The sequence below is a fragment of the Sipha flava genome, unplaced genomic scaffold (genome assembly GCF_003268045.1).
Source record: "Sipha flava isolate LNK unplaced genomic scaffold, YSA_version1 461_pilon_pilon, whole genome shotgun sequence".
NCBI classification, from domain to species: Eukaryota; Metazoa; Arthropoda; class Insecta; order Hemiptera; family Aphididae; genus Sipha; species Sipha flava.
The window spans coordinates 18,085-34,658 of NW_020273231.1; the positions used below are offsets into that span (position 1 = coordinate 18,085).

General features: G+C 27.0%; 1 protein-coding gene across 3 annotated transcripts; it reads left to right on the top strand.

Annotated features, from left to right (window-relative positions):
* The first annotated feature begins 41 nt into the window (after nucleotides 1-41).
* Nucleotides 42-13,513, top strand: LOC112689673 (golgin subfamily A member 6-like protein 1). Of its 3 annotated transcripts, none has more exons than XM_025563504.1 (10): nucleotides 67-454; nucleotides 509-614; nucleotides 2,875-3,058; nucleotides 4,079-4,270; nucleotides 6,613-6,958; nucleotides 10,070-10,249; nucleotides 11,031-11,212; nucleotides 11,281-11,493; nucleotides 13,177-13,332; nucleotides 13,415-13,513. In XM_025563504.1, exons 1-10 carry the CDS (start codon nucleotides 320-322, stop codon nucleotides 13,449-13,451), a joined length of 1,731 nt encoding a protein of 576 aa, XP_025419289.1. In that variant the 5' UTR covers nucleotides 67-319; the 3' UTR covers nucleotides 13,452-13,513. The 3 variants fall into 3 exon arrangements, with proteins under 3 accessions (XP_025419290.1, XP_025419289.1, XP_025419288.1); XM_025563503.1 differs by having other exon boundaries at nucleotides 320-454; nucleotides 4,076-4,270; XM_025563505.1 differs by lacking the exons at nucleotides 13,177-13,332; nucleotides 13,415-13,513 and adding an exon at nucleotides 12,819-13,115 and having other exon boundaries at nucleotides 42-454; nucleotides 4,076-4,270.
* Nucleotides 13,514-16,574: the final 3,061 nt, after the last annotated feature.

The window sequence follows — 16,574 nt, forward strand, 5'->3', positions numbered from 1 at the left end:
AATACTTATTCATCCCTCCCTTGCCCTTCATTAAGTAAACAATTTAAAACCTTTAAAAAATGTAATATGATATTTGTATTATTTATATTATATTATTATTTATGAAATAAAACAGTTTTTTATATGTTTTAAATGTATGTATGTATAAACGTATCTTTATCATGCTTTTTGGGCATTCCTTAGTACAACTTTTTCACCCACTAAATTATTGATTTAACATTACCTGGTACTAACTGGTACCAGTATAGCTACAGATATTGTTCTAGTAACACTATTTTTTTTTTATGTATAAGAATAAAATTAAAATCATATTTTAACAATGGGAAGTAGTGTAACGGAATCAATGTCTTCAGATGTGTTAGATTTGACAAATTTTGAAACACATGGACATTTGAGTCCTTTTGTGTTGACTAGCCCACGATCATTATTAGCATGCAAAAAGTCTAAAATTAAGGTAAGTTTAGTTGTTTATGCTTTTATGTTAATTTGATAATTTTAATTTCTATAGCCTAATGAATTGTTATACAAGAGTGCTGCAGACATTTCTAAAGATCTCAATGTATCAATTAGATTAGCTTATCCAGTTTATCAGCAATATGAAAAAATAAGACAAGGTAAATATTTAAGGTTAAATAAAACAATTTGTGAATTGATAAATTATATTGTTAAGCTTTTAATGAAAATTAATGTTGAATAAAATTTTATATTCATTTTAAATTCAAATTTTTTGAGAAATTAAGCAATTTCAATATTTTTGGCTTTTAAAAATGTGTTTATTTTAAGTTCTTAAACAATTCATAGATTTAGTTCTGTTAATTTTAATAAAATGATTTACATTTTTAAGTATGACATAAATCCATAGTTGATTATTTTCAGAAATATTAAAATAATTTTTTCAATCTATTGTGGTTATTGAAAAAAAAAGTACTAGATTTTATGTTAAGATTGTACAAACTTAAATAATCAATTTATTATAATCTCCGGAAAAGTTTTCTTTCTATTTGTGGTATTACTACCTTTTTACAACTCATTGAGTGCTCTGTTTCTGCAAATTATAATGTAAATTCCCTGGTGAACAGGTAAAGCTGGTTTAACTACTATGTCATTTAGACCAGCGATTCTCAGCCAACAACTTTTTTAGGGTCGCATCATGTGAAAAAAATTATTTCAAATCAACTACAGCAAAAAAGTCATTAAATTAAAAAAATATTAAACTTTACATCGTTTTTATTATTTTTTTTCTATTAATTAACACCAATCAGTTTATATAATATACTTTTTTTTTTTTGTAAAATGTATACACAAATAAATACAATAATAACAGTTTGTAACATTTTTCAATGCTTACATAACAAAAGGGTCGTTAGACATCTTGGTGACATTATAGGGGTTCGCGAAGTCAAAAAGATTGAGAACCGCTGATTTAGACTATAATTATTTTAGTTGTTATAATAATTTTCAGAAAGAGTTAATAATATCATTTATTACTAACTTTTTTAAGTTATCAAATGTTTTTTTGTTTGGTTCGGATCAAGTTTCGACAGTGGCGTAGCAAAGGTATGGTGAACTGTGTCTATGCCAGGGGTGCGAATTGAAATGGGGGCAACATTTTATAAAATTTGTATTTTTGTTCTATCTTCTAAACGCAATTATTCTATTATACTTTTTGAAATATGTAGTTTAAAATTTAATTGTATACCTACACTACGTATAAATTTAATGATGAAATTATGAAAAGAGCACAAGGAAATTCATATTCGAAATTGCACATGAAGAAATTATTAATGAATTCACTAGAATTTTACACTGTTATAATAACTAATATAAATTGTATTCTTAAAAAAAAATTATTAAAATTTAAGATCAAAAAAAATATAATTCCATCAAATTTTTAATTGTTAAAATACGTTTTTTTCTAAATTTCTGAAGTATGCTAGTCTTCCTACGCCATTGGGTCGAAATTGTATAGTCCTCGTTGTTAATTTTGGTTCAAAACCACAACATATTCATCGTTATGAACCCTAGAACAATTGACTGCTGATGGATTAGTTGGTGACTTAGTCCAATGAAGTCTTTAATTTTTTCTCATATCGTATAGTCAATATTGCTATTTTCTGTGATTTTTTTGCTATTTAGAATCTATTGGAAGATTAGTACTATACAACTATACAACATTTCTTTTCTGAAGCTTCTTATGATCGGAGCTATCCTTTTAGTCAAAATCGTGTACACAGACACAAAAGAAAATACATCATGGTAAAACCAATATACGATTATATTATATATTTCTCTTTTCACCCAGAATCTGAATTGTAATTTCCAACAAAACATTTTTTCTATTTTCAAAGTAAATAATTTATATCTGTTATAGAGTGATGCATTTTTAGTATCTTCGCATGTATTAGGAAATCGTCTTTAAAATTTAGAACATTAAGAATATTAATTAATATGTACTTATTGTAAATCTAATGATGCCTGCAGCTTTCTAATGCAAATATTTATGGAGCTGAATTGATTCCAAAATTGAGTCTTTCATACACTTAAATCCTACATGGATACTAAATATTATTATATAATTATTACCTTGATTGACTACCAAACTTTAACTGATTTAGATCAAGTTAAGAAATTAAAAATTTAGGTTCCTTTTTATAATACATTACTTCGAAATGTCAATTAGTTTCAACTATTATTTGCAAACTATGATATTAATTGAAATAGGTACCTCCAACAGCTATACTTTTACATTTATATATGTATGAGGCTTACTTACATTTACCTTTACAAAATTAATATAAAGTCATTAATGAGGTTCGAAAACATTGAAATACGATTTAGGTACCTATTTTATAATTATTTTTCTAATTTATTTAGAAAAACTTGAAAAATGTAGACAAGAAAGAAATAAACTTATGAACTGTGATACTATTGCTGGTACATCATTACGAAAGAAAAAAAATATATATACGAAAAAAGAAATGACAATGTATCGAAATAATATTGCTTCAAATATGCGACGCACAAAATCTATTCAAAATAAATTAAATGAAGATCAAAAGTAATTATATTTATCTTATAAAAAATAAAACATACCTATAAACTGTTAAGAATATGATTATTGTTTAGTAAATTTTAACTTATTATCTACTTCCTGTGCCGGATTGAACATTTGTGGGCTCTTAGGCAATTAAAATGTTGGGTCCTATAAAATTATTTTTTACATACATCTTTAACATTATTATCCAATAATTAAAATAAACAGCTTTAATAATAACCAACTATTATTAATAAATAAAATCATATTTATTACATTTTTTTACTTGCAAGAAAAATGAATTAATTATATTATTTCTACATTTTTCAAAATAATTTTATTATTATTACAGCATATAACACCTACAACTTAATATATATATTTAATAATGGCTTTTGACCCGTAAATTCGTAAATAAAATACAGGTATTATTGAATAAAAAAAATATATATAATTTTCCGTTTTCACAGGGCCTCTTGAATAAGTGAGGCCCCAAGGTGGACGTTTACTCCTCCTAATGGGTAATCCGGTACTGTCTACTTCTTATTTTAGTTTTGTCCTTTTATATTTTTGGCATACGTTTCTAGTAAAAAAATATGGTAATCCTCGTGAAGTATTAAATATTACAGTATAACTAACATAAGACTGCTGTAATTAATTTTATAGTTAAATTTTAAATTTTAAATTTTCTACTACATGAATATTTACTTTTTTTATTTTAATAAATCAATTGAACTTAAGTTAAAATATAAAATGTGTTATTATTTAGTTTTTTAAAACTATAAAAATTCTGTAATGATGGCATGATATAACATTATATCTATGTATGTATTAAAATAATTGTATACTGTATTAAAAAAGAGACATTTCGGGAAGGGGTTATAACCCGCTAATCATCCCCCTGGGCTACGCCACTGATTGTATTAACACATTTTGTAGTCTGAAATTAATACTTTAAGGCCTGGGATTATTACATTTCTATATTCTTAATATTTTGTAAGAAATGTGCTTATAAGTTATAATATAAAATATAAATGTTAGAAGAAATTTAAACTTCATAACAAAAAAATCAAAACGGAAGTGTAAAAAATCAAAAAGTATCAGTGATTTAATGGATTTAAAAGAATTATGTAAAAAAGTTGATCGGATTGCAATTCTTGAGAGATTTGAACCAGATTACACGACCGTTAAGCGGCCTTCTATTAAAAGACGTTTACGATCCGGAAATACTTCTAGGTATGTATTTTACTGTTTATCTTAATCCATTATTATTGCAATTATAAGTTAAGATTTGCATATAGAATACTTATTAGTAGGTACCAAACCTAACAACACATAAGTAACTATGAACTGTGATTTAAACAACAAAAATTTATTAAACGAAGTATTTGGGTAGGTATATTTGTTTTTTCCAATACCTACCATTATAATATATAACATGATATAATTATATCATCCATAATTAGAAAATAGTTACAAATTTAAAAATATGTTTTAAATAGTTCGATATTTCAAGATTTTTAAAATTTAAATTTATACTTTTACCATATAAAATTGTAAGGGGTTTTCTACGATCGCGCTAACCGAGAAAACTACTGAACCGATTTGGCTGAAAATTTTCAGTTTTATATTCGACACTCTGCTGAAGGTTTTAGTACCACTTTTTTTCAATAAAAATTAGTATAAAGTTCTTGAAAATTTAAATATTGTATACCTATGTTATATACATAAAATATAAAATCAATAATGTTGTTACTTAACTATTTATATTTTTTCAACACATTTATATGCTATTAGTTGCATCGATTATAGTAACAACAATAATATAAATAGTATTGTTATTTAGTTTATTATTTAATACGGCCAAAAACGTAAAGTATAAAATAATATAAAATAAAATAACAGTATACTACTGAAACTGAAGGCTGAACACAAAAAAGAATATGACGCTGAACGTATGAACAGTCGAGTGTGGTTCTTCTTTGCTATGCACACCGCTTCACGATCGTAAAGGTTACGCACTGGCATCAGCAAACTACGCCCATTTCGATCAAAGTTTGTGCTTAGTTTGATAAAATATACTTTTTAATTCTACTTATGAAGGTTTATTGGGCATGCTAATAAAGTTAAATTTCGGGTAAGTGGCCAATTCATCATCATGCCGAGAGCGCCTAGAGCACGCATTGACAGAAGAACAGCCAATGCTACTCGAATGTATAATAGAAGGTAACAAGATAACATACCAGAACGTTCTCAAATACTTGCACAGCAGCAACGTAACGCTTTGAGTCTGAAATCAGCGTTTAATTATCGATCAGAGATTGATTATTTAAATATTACAGCGCTTCAAATAGCTAACCAATAGCTACATTATGTCCTAAGTGCCATGCAAAAAAATGAAGAGATGAAACCCATGGACTTTGCTGAGCTGACGGTAGAGTTGTTTTACACTAATTCGAGGATCCTATAGACCTCATTTGTTGTATGGGATGAGTGTACAATGAGTCACAGATTACATATCGAAGGAATTGATCGAACATTAAAAGATCTTAAGTGTAGTAATAAGCTTATGGGTGGCATAGTATTTGCTTTTGCTGGTGATTTCTAATGCTTGCTTAACATTTTTCCCTATATGGAACAATATTAAAAAACTTTATTTGCGAACAAACATGAGAGTTTATATATAGAGGGGACGATATTTTTCCAGCACAATTGTTGAACATTGGAAATGGAACTTTAGAAAATGAAAATAGTTACATTTCTGTCAATTACACGATTAGACGGGTGGTAAATAATGCGGAAGAGTTAATTTCTGCAGTTTATCCTGACATTTTTAATCTGTCCAATAAATCTTATCAGTGGTTATGTGAAAGAGCTATTATCTCTCCGAGAAATGTAACAGGAGAAGAAATCAATTATATCATCCTAAAATTCGATGGACACTCACGTAAATATCTATCTATTGATACAGTTACATAACAGATGATGTTATTCATTATCCACAAGAATTTCTCAATTCTCTTTCTCCTTCGGGATTTCCTCCTTATAAGCTAAAATTAAAAATTGGTGCTCCAATTACATTATTACGTAATCTTCAACCACCGAACTTATGTAATGGTACAAGATTACAAATAAAATCGTTGAGAAATAATATTTTTGAAGCTGTCATTGTTACAGGGCCAGCAAAAGGAAATATTGCATTTATTCCAAGAATTCCCATAATTCCATCTGACTTTCTTTCAAACGGCTTCAATTCTTTGTTAAAGTTTCTTATGCAAATACGATAAAACTCAAGGTTAAACATTCAGATACGTCGGCGTTGATCTTCGAATAGAGTGCTTTTCATTTGGAAAATTATACGTGGGATTATAATTTTTTGGTTTACTATGGAATACTATTTCCAAAATATTCACATAAAAAAAACGAATAGGTAGTTCATATTTATTGATTTTATATTATGTCATCAGTGTTATAAAGTTATTTTGATATTATACCATAAAAGGAGTATTTAAATATCAGCTATATAATTTTTCAAATTTTGGAATTAAATATTGATTATTATATTTTGTATGTTTCAGAAGTTTAATGGATATTAGTGATATTCATATACCAGATCAAGACAAAAAAATCTTGGATAGTATGCGGCGAAAGCGTGTAGAAAGGCAGCATGGTGAGGATCTAGCGCACCGAGTAAATGTATACTGGGAACAAATGCGCGAAGAAGAAAAAAGATTGACAAGAGAACAAAAACAAAAATGGCAAAACTTTATAACGTCAAAACGCAATATAGAAAACGGTATGAACCTCATGCGGTTAGAGGAACTACGCAAGGCCTTTGAAAATAATCAAAGACAATTGGAAAAACAGATTAGACAAAAAGATGAAAAAGTTAAAAATCTTAAAGAACAAATTAAAGATCGTATGGTAGGTATTTATAGTTTTTTCATATTAATTAAGGGGCATGCATTACTGTGGCGGAATCAGGAGACAAGTAGGCCATGGTCTTACTTTTTTTTTTCGTCTTCAAAACCGGAGTAACAGATCATTTTTAAGTTAAAATTATAAGTATAAATAACAGCATTACACATAAGCTATAGCTTAACATTAAATCGATTTGTTAAAAAGTTAACAACTATCAATACAAAATAAAATAAGGGACATTGTTCTTTATAAATAACTAGCTGAATAAATCGGCTTCGCCCGTGTGCATTTTTTTGTGTTACCTACGCATAACTTTTTATTTTATCTGTTTTATACTATAGGTTACTTTTAAATTTGTTGACCCTAGATTGTCCGTGTATAGTAACCAGAAATTGGCGAAAAATTAGTATATTTTAGTATTTCGAAGACAAATTGTAAAATGCAATTCTAATCGAAGGAATGTTAAAATAAAATATGCCTACAAAATTATAACTTACTATATAGATTTTTCAGTTAAAAAAATATTTTACGTATTATTATTATTATTATTATTATTATTATTAGCATTATTTTTATTGTTATTAAAATTATTATGTAATAGATCACCTTATTTTATTAAAAATATCAAAGACACTAAAAACAGGATCACTAATAACACGCGCCATCGTGATTATATTAAAATCGAAATATAATAATAAAATATTATATTATAATATATTATCGATAGAATATTGAATATGGACATTAATATATATCCGAGATATATTAAATATTATCATTAAATATATTATTATATTAACTTTAACAAACAGGCATAATAAAAAATATACTTGTAATATCTTTATGATACAGTTTTAACAATAACTATTTAAATATTTATAGAAAATGCACTATCCATGTTGCATATAAAAATATAATTTTCTATACATTTTTTCAATTTTCATCCCTTTTAACCCCTTTAGGGGTTGAATTTTGAAATATTCTTTCTTAGGGGTTTTCGGCATCATAAATTGAAACCTAACCTAACCTAACCTAACCTAATTATAATTTCAGTGGTTCCGACTAGTTGATTTTTTTTATTTTTACTCTTTTTACACCTTTTAACTCCTATAGAGGTTGAATTTTGATAAATCCTTTTTTAGTAGGTGTCTACTACAAATTTCTTGCTTCAGACATTTCGAACTTTATTCTAATAAACTCGTGACTTAGTGTATCCCTATAAAAAAAATCACACGGTGTCAAGTCGCAAGATCAAGGTGGATAGTTTTGGTCTCCCCGCAACGAGATTAGTTTGTCCAGGAACTTCTCACGCAGCAGAGTGATTGTTTCTCTTGAAGTGTGACAAGTTGAAACCTTACATTTTTTATGTTAATTTGGTCCAAATGAGGCCATTGAAAATTACTGAGCTCATTACTTCTTGTATGATTACAATAAGACGGCGCAACCATAGGTGTGCGCTCGGGGCGAGCCCCGGCTTGACAGGAATTTTTTTGGGGACGTAGTAAAATTCAAACTAACAATAGTAAAATGTCTGTATATATTTTAATATGTATGTGGAAATCAATTAATTGTATTTATAAAATTTGATTTTAAAGAATTTAATGTTTTACTTTTAACTTCAAAAATATATGTTTAAAAATTAGCAATTTCTAATGATAATAGAATCTTATCATCTTGATTCTTAAATCCTGCGTTCTTTTTGAGACACTCTATATCTATAGTAAACATTATACGATAAGCAACTAAATATACATATAATTGGCACCATATTTTTTCTTCGAATTTTCCTTTCAATCATAGGTACAAATAGAAGGGTTAACCCCTGAAAAATCTTTCAAGCCCTTCCTTAATTAAGAACATTTACATTATCTTGCCATTAAAAATTACACCACAAAATGTAATTTTTTTCCTATATCACTTATATCACCTATATCCACTTATGCTTTGAAAATATTTTCCTTTTTTATTTATTCCTAATTTAATAGATACATTTATGAAAATTTATAAATTTTATAAAAATAAAATAAAAATAAATGAATGCATAGTTTGCAGTATTATGATTTATGTATTTTATCACCGGTATTGAATAAAATATTTATCATCAGGTGATTCACAAAGTAAAATAAAATTACGATTAATTTTTTTGTTTTTTATCTTGGTGAATTACCTAATTTTAAATTTTTAATTTGAAACTGGTCGTACAGTACCCAAATCATAATACTTCAGGTCACGCAGTTGTTTATTTATTTATTTTTTTCTTTATACTATTTATTTGTATACGAGTACTTATATAAATTTATGAGTAATAACCACTTTTTAAATTTTTGTTTTATATTATTATTTTATTATTAAATATTTATGGAGTAATCTTATATAAAATTTTCTGTAAAATAATAGATAATTGATGTTTTTAAAACAAAAAATAATAATTATTAATAAACAAAAAACAGCAAAGTTTCAAGTATAGCTGTTTTTTATAAATTAAATGTAGGTACATGTATTTTACAAGTAACTAAAACAAATGTAATTAATTGTATAAAAAATAAAATGCCTTCAAAAATGGTATAGGATAAAGGATGGTACATATACAATGGATGAAGAATGATTAAAATAATTAAGAATTGATGATACATCCTCTAACTAATTTATCTCCTATATAATTGCTTAATAAACATATAGAGAAAAAAATTGTTTAATTTTATCATAATTTTACTTTGAAAATAATTTAAATTCTATAAGGTCGGTGTCTCAAAGTGATAGTCTCCTCCACTTCTTTATGTGTACGTCGCTGCTTATACAGTTGTACCATTGATTAGCTTGTACCTATCGTATAACTTTCAACTTTTATTTTGGTTATTTTTCCCAAAAATAAGAAATCATTAGTCATCAAAAATTACTATTATTAATTTATATATATAAAAATAGCATAATTTAATTAAATTCGTGATTTTTTTTATAGCCAAATGTATTTTTCCATCAATTCCTGCTAGATAACAATCTGTCTATAGGCTAATTATATTATATAAATATATTATAAATAATATTTTAACATTTTCTATAAAACTTTAAATTACTTGTGATTATTGCTCGCTATTAATATTTTGTTTATTTTAGACATTTGAAAATTCACTAAAACAAGATATAGAATTAAAAAAACATACAATCGTGGGTGACAATCATTTTTATGATCAAATGAATGATATTAAATATAAAATGAAAATGCAAGACTTAAATCTTTTGAAACAAAAAAGAGCGGATGAAATAAGAAATAAATCACTTCAAAGGAACCAAGAAGTAATTTTTAATTATTGGGAACTTTTGATTTCCGATAAATTTTTATTACATTTTAAAGTTTTTTTCCTTTTAAAAATTATAAGTACTGAATACTCATTTTATACTACTAATAGTTGTATAGTTATTACTCACAATTTACATAGAACTAATTATGTTAAAAACCTAGAATAACGAGAATCTGAGTAATCGCATTTTCATAAAATGTATAACTATAGTTATTTTATTATATTTAAAATATTTTTTAATGAATACTATATAATTAAAACAAAAATTGTAATTTAAATTAATTTTGAAAATAAAATATTTTTGAAGTATTCAGATAATTCGAATGACTAAGAATCCTGATTAATGATATGTTTTTATAGAATAATATACTATGATATACCTATTTATAATTGTAGGCATTGTTAAATATAATGTATTTTAAGATTATAAATTATACATAAAAGTTTCTAAAAAGTTAAATTATATTACATTTATATATATATACTTTTTTTTTAATTGATCCTTAAGTCCGGCAACTATTGCCATTAGTTGTTTATAAGGTTATTATGGGTTTTTTGAAAATATTTTAGAACTTTAGGTTTGTAACGCATGAGTATTTGTGTTTTGGTAGAGTTTCGAATGGACACCCGTAGGTTTCTGCCATGCTCGGTTGGGGGATGGCGGCATCTCTTTCCAGACAGTTGTCTGCCCAGAGAGAAGTACCACCCATGAAATACATTTATATTATTTTATAATGATTGTAATTTATATATTTAACTATTTTACTAATACCTAGAGAGTAATGTCTTCAAATCGATTGGAGGAATTACGACATATAGCACAATTAGAACTGATGCAAGCACAGCATGATGATGTGATTCGTCGTAAGTTTGATGAGTGTCAAGCAAAAGAACGCCGAGCTTTTAAAAATCATCTAGACAATATGACAATGCGAATGAGAGATCTAGCGACAAAAAGGTGAACAAATATATTAATTTTCTTTAGCCAATATACATTTATTATTATTATTAACAAATAACTATTAGCTTACAGAGAGAACAGCATATGGACCAAGTTCATAGAGTAGCTAGAGAGTTAGAAGATGGAATGCAAAGATGGCAAGATCGAATAATGTTAATGCAATATGAACAATTGAGAAAAGCAAAAGAAAATGCAGCACTATACACCGATAACAAAAAACTAAGGGCTGAAATAAATAATAAACGTAGAGCTTTAGAGCATTCTGCTAAAATACAAAGGTGAATTATTCTAAATGAGATTAAATCAAAAAAGTATTGTTATTAAGTGTATAATATCAATACCTATCAACAGTTGGTAATATACGTATAATGTTTAAAAAGGCAAATCAATAACGTTTGTTTAATATTTTCTTTTTTGAATGTACCCATTTATTTTATTGTGGGCTGACGTTTCAAACATATTATTACAGGTGCTACCTTCAGAGCATATATTTACCGTTTCACTATTATTAGTTATTAGTGGTGGCTAATGATATATTTTTAACAAACAATATTATTTTAATTTTTTTTATATAGAGTGAGACTGAAAAAATATTGATATAAATTTCAAATGGGTGTACAGAAAAATTTCAAGTTGTTCCCATACAGTTTTTTTCTTTATCTTATAGAAATATCAACGCTCGAAATTTAAGATCTAATTTCTTAGTAACAGGTGTAACGTGGTCGGGGGTGACCAACTAAATATATGATATTCAGTACTACTACTCCTTTTGAATATATTTTATCATAGATCGAGAATATAAAAGGAAAGGATCTTAATATTACAAATAAATGCAGATTAGTTTAGATAATTGTAAAGATTTAATATATAAAATAACTTACGAGTATGGATTTCTAAATCAAAACAATACGGAGTTTAGTACATTTACACCAGATAGTCGTTGTGGTCGAACTGCCGCGTCTTACTTATTTGATATTAGCCGTTGGACTTATAATAGTGATATATGATAAATGCCCTAGTTAGAACGTAGTGTCCACTTAGCAGTATACATATATCTGTAGACTAATAACTAGAGCTGGAATTTTAATGCTCTACAAAATAGCAAACAATGTTCAAAAAAACAAAAACAAAATATGCTCTGAAAATGTATAAAAAGTTAAATTTGTCATAAAATGCAAAAAAAATGTAAAATAAAAGCTACATTAAATTAATCAGTGTCACTTGAAACAATTTTTTTTCTTACGGACCTATGTGTTGAGGCATCAGAAAAAATATGTATTTGCATCAAAATAATATTCAGCCCTACTAATAACCATGTAACAGTCTTTTAATTGTAGTTAAAAAATGTGAATCTTATTTATTAAATTATGAATCCACTGAATAATTATAATTAACCTATGTGCTATTGATGTAATTATGTACTTTTCTCTACTCTGTGACAATTTTAAACGGTTTCGGTAATTCCAATAATTTTTTCATATTTTTTAACTTTTCATAAGTTGTAAAAAAAGTTATCAATATTTTTGTTTATACATATATTATACTATTAATAATATTTTAATAATATAATAATATAATATTATTAAATTTTATATTTTTATAGACTATCGACCGTTGTAATCGTCCGTCAACTATATTGTTCCGATTACTGATATCGCAATATTTTAGATAATTATTTTTAAATATAACCATAAAAAATATAAATGATATCGACATCCAATCAAATTATCGATATCGTCGGCCAACAATATTTCTTAATATTTATTAATTTATATATAGGTACATCGGCAAGGAAAATACAACTTCTAACTATGGTTTATATTATTTCAGTTTAAATTTTCAACTACTCTTATAAGGTTTTTGGTTTTAATTACCTACTTAGCACAATATTTTGAACTTTAAAACTATCATGAAATGAATAAGTAGCAAATTTTAAACTAAAACATATAATATATTTTTAGAGTGAAAGAAGCAGAAAGAGAACGTTTGCGTAACATAAAAAAAGAAATTGAAGAAGAAGAAAAAAAAATCAGTAGATTAAAGCAGAAAAAAAATTTGAAAATTCAAATGAGCCGAAAATTAGCTTTGAGTACAGCTGAATTAAGAAAAGAAATTCGGTTAGTAATATGGGTATTTAAGTATTTTGTGTTCAAATTTTATATTTTTAATACTATTTAAATATTTTCTTTTTATATTTAGTGGCAGTACGGAATTGGATTTGTGTAATCGTCGATGAAAATATGTACTCGTATTATATTTAAATTATTATTATTTATTTAAATATTAGGTATAAACAAATAAAGGTAAATTAATTAATTTTAATAAATTAAGTATGTAGCAGATATTTTAAAATAAATTGTTATTCAATAAATGTTACTTCTATTTCATAATGAAAATATAAAATCATTATACTATTTTAATCATTAAATAACATCAGAAACGAAAAATAATCAGTTTAATCGTTGGACTGAATATAATGGTTAATAAGGAGTTCACGAGGGTATCAAGGAGACGAGGTTTTTTTTTTTTTGGGAGAGTGACCAAAAAAGTTATGAGAAACGGTGACTTCAGGAATATGAGGTATACTAGGTATAAGCTGTCATATAATTGTAACCAAAGGTCAGAACGATAAACGAATATAGAAAATGAGTTAGCTACTGATACGAGAATAGGAAGAGTTTTGCGATATTGTCGCGTCGTTGCCACCAAGCTGTCTACCGTTTTTTTTCCGCAGTTAAACTTGACAGACGTTCCGCCCAAAATGAATAGGTAAAAACAAGGTACATGTAAATTCCGCCGGGAAAAATAAATATTTTTAAACTAAGCGTTCCATAACTGTAATGTTTGAACGAACATGGAACAATCGTATCTCAGACAATAATCATCAATTATATCATATCTTATGAGCTTTGTCACATATTATGCTAAATATTGATGTTATATGTGAAATTTATTTGAATTTATTTAAATACGTACTTAATACTTTTGTATTTTTTTTTTTTTATATTTTAATACTTACTTATAAATTATAATGATTAATCTATGTTGTGTCAATTATAATATGATTAATAAAACACATTCAGAAATTTGTTTATTAACAGTAAGTAATAAATGTATTCTTTATAAACATATTGGATATTATACCTATACAGTTTTTATTGAAAAATACAAATAAAAGTAACTTTAAACTTTTAAACTTCATTAAGTAATAAGAACTTTTTATAATTTGTAAGTTATATGTAAGATGTGTTTATTAACTATCAATTTTTTTCGGGTGGAATTTACATGTCTGTTTCTTTACCTATATTTTTTTGGACGGAATTTACATGCGCCCGTTTTTAGCAGTGCTAATAGTTTTTTATATATCACGTGCCGCCCGTTGTGGTGTCTTGTCGGTCAAGATTATACTTTGGCTTTACGTGAATTGTGTACCACGTGGCTCAATCCGTAGTCGTTAACAACACGTGCTCATCCGTCAGATTGTTGATTGGGGTGCATGTAAACTCTGCCATAAGTACTTTTTTTACTGTTAAATCCGCCACAAGTATCTTTTTTACTGTAAACCCCTCCAGTAAAAAAAATATATAGTTATGTCATGCATGTAAACTAAAATCATTTGATACAATTTGTAAATATTCTAAATCTTGTATTACTCCTTTAGTGTAGGTACCTATTTATATCATCCTGTAACACTGTCATTTTTTTTTATTTCGAATTTTTTAGCTTATTTACTTGAGATATGCCATTTAGTTTTATATAAGTATGTATTTGAAAGTAAGAACTTTACTAAAAATATGAACATTCGGTTGACTTTTATAAAATGAATTTTTTAGATGACTATGAAAGGATTCACAGGCAAAATACAAAAAAAAAAAAAAACTGGCGGAGTTTACATTAGACCTTTTATTATCTTTTTATCGTAACCGATATTCTGGCGGAGTTTATAATCACCCGTTGATTGATCTCCCTGGTGCCTCCAGTCTCATGATCTGCCAGTCGAGGTGAAGAAGTGCCGTCCGGAAACAACTACCAAGTTCCAATTCGGATCCATGGGCGTCCCCAGACATTTTTCTAGGGGGGGGGGCAAAATTAATTTAAAAAATAAATGAAAATTTTTTTATACATTTTATTTATAGTAAATTATTATATTTCGTCATTATTAAAATTATGGGTTAAAATATTACTGACATTTATGTATAATGTACAATTAAAACATCACTCAAGAAATACATTAAGATAAAATAGTCCGATTATTATTAATGATAGTTTTCATAAATAGCCGTCAGCCGTGCGTTGACATAATATGTTATGGAAACTTAGTAGACCTATTTTTAGAAATTAATTTATCATTTGGAATTTTACCAATTTCTGTGGAAATAACATTATTCCAGGGGGGGGCAAGTGCCCTGTCTTGCCCCCCCCCCTGGGGACGCCCATGTTCGGATCTAGTCTTAAGTGCTGGAGTGGTTTCGCGTGATCGTTGCGACTTAGATGTCGCTAGGTCGTTTATTTATTTATTTATTTTTCATTCATGCCAGTCATATGGCGCTTCATAAATTGTTGATAAGATGCAAAATCTATAGTAAGATCTACGGAAGATTTCTTAAATCTTAAATGCGCAGAAATATTCGCGCGGTCTTCCTCTAATTCTTCTACCATTTATTTCCCTATCTATAATCATGGTGATGAACTAATTGTGTTTTAGTAGACGGCCAATCAGCTTCATTTTCCTTTTTATTTTTGTGTTCATCATTTTTCTTTTCTTACTAATTTAACATAACACTCTTTCAATCGTCTTATTTTCTATCCAGCTTGTTTCTGATATATTCCTCCACATCCACATATCCGTCGCCTCTAGCATATTACTTTTATATTTATCCATCGTCCAAGTTTCACAATCATATAGTAATATACCTACTCCAAATGTATGTTTCTATGCATTTTTTTCTTGAAATTATACTCAGTTATTTTTTAGTAAGTAATATTCGTTATTTTTTTAAAGCTTGTTTTGTAAGTGTGTTTTGTCTTCTTATTTCTTTTATAGCTTTATTTTCATCAGTTATCAAGCTTCCTATGAAGCAGTACTCGTTTACTTATTGTATATATTCATTGTTGATCGTTATGTTAGTATTTGTTGATACTTAATTATGATACTGAATTCCCAAAGATAATTGCCCACGCCCAGAAAATGATGGCAATGTTTGTGTCGTCATATGTGTGCGAACAGACTTTTTCGATCATGAAATTGCGGAAAAACTCAATCAGAAACCGATTGACTGATGAACACCTTTTCGTACTGCTTAAAGTTGCTTCATCACAGCTGGAACCTGATTTTGAAAATATTATGGAAAATCAAAAC

What these genes read in the sequence shown, in the direction of transcription:
- LOC112689673 (XM_025563503.1), top strand. Translation starts at nt 320, where the DNA reads ATGGGAAGTAGTGTAACGGAATCAATGTCTTCAGATGTGTTAGATTTG. An exon ending in ATATGAAAAAATAAGACAAG is followed by an intron (nt 615 to 2,874) that starts GTAAATATTTAA and finishes TAATTTATTTAG; the next exon opens with AAAAACTTGAAAAATGTAGA. An exon ending in CATTCTGCTAAAATACAAAG is followed by an intron (nt 11,494 to 13,176) that starts GTGAATTATTCT and finishes ATATATTTTTAG; the next exon opens with AGTGAAAGAAGCAGAAAGAG.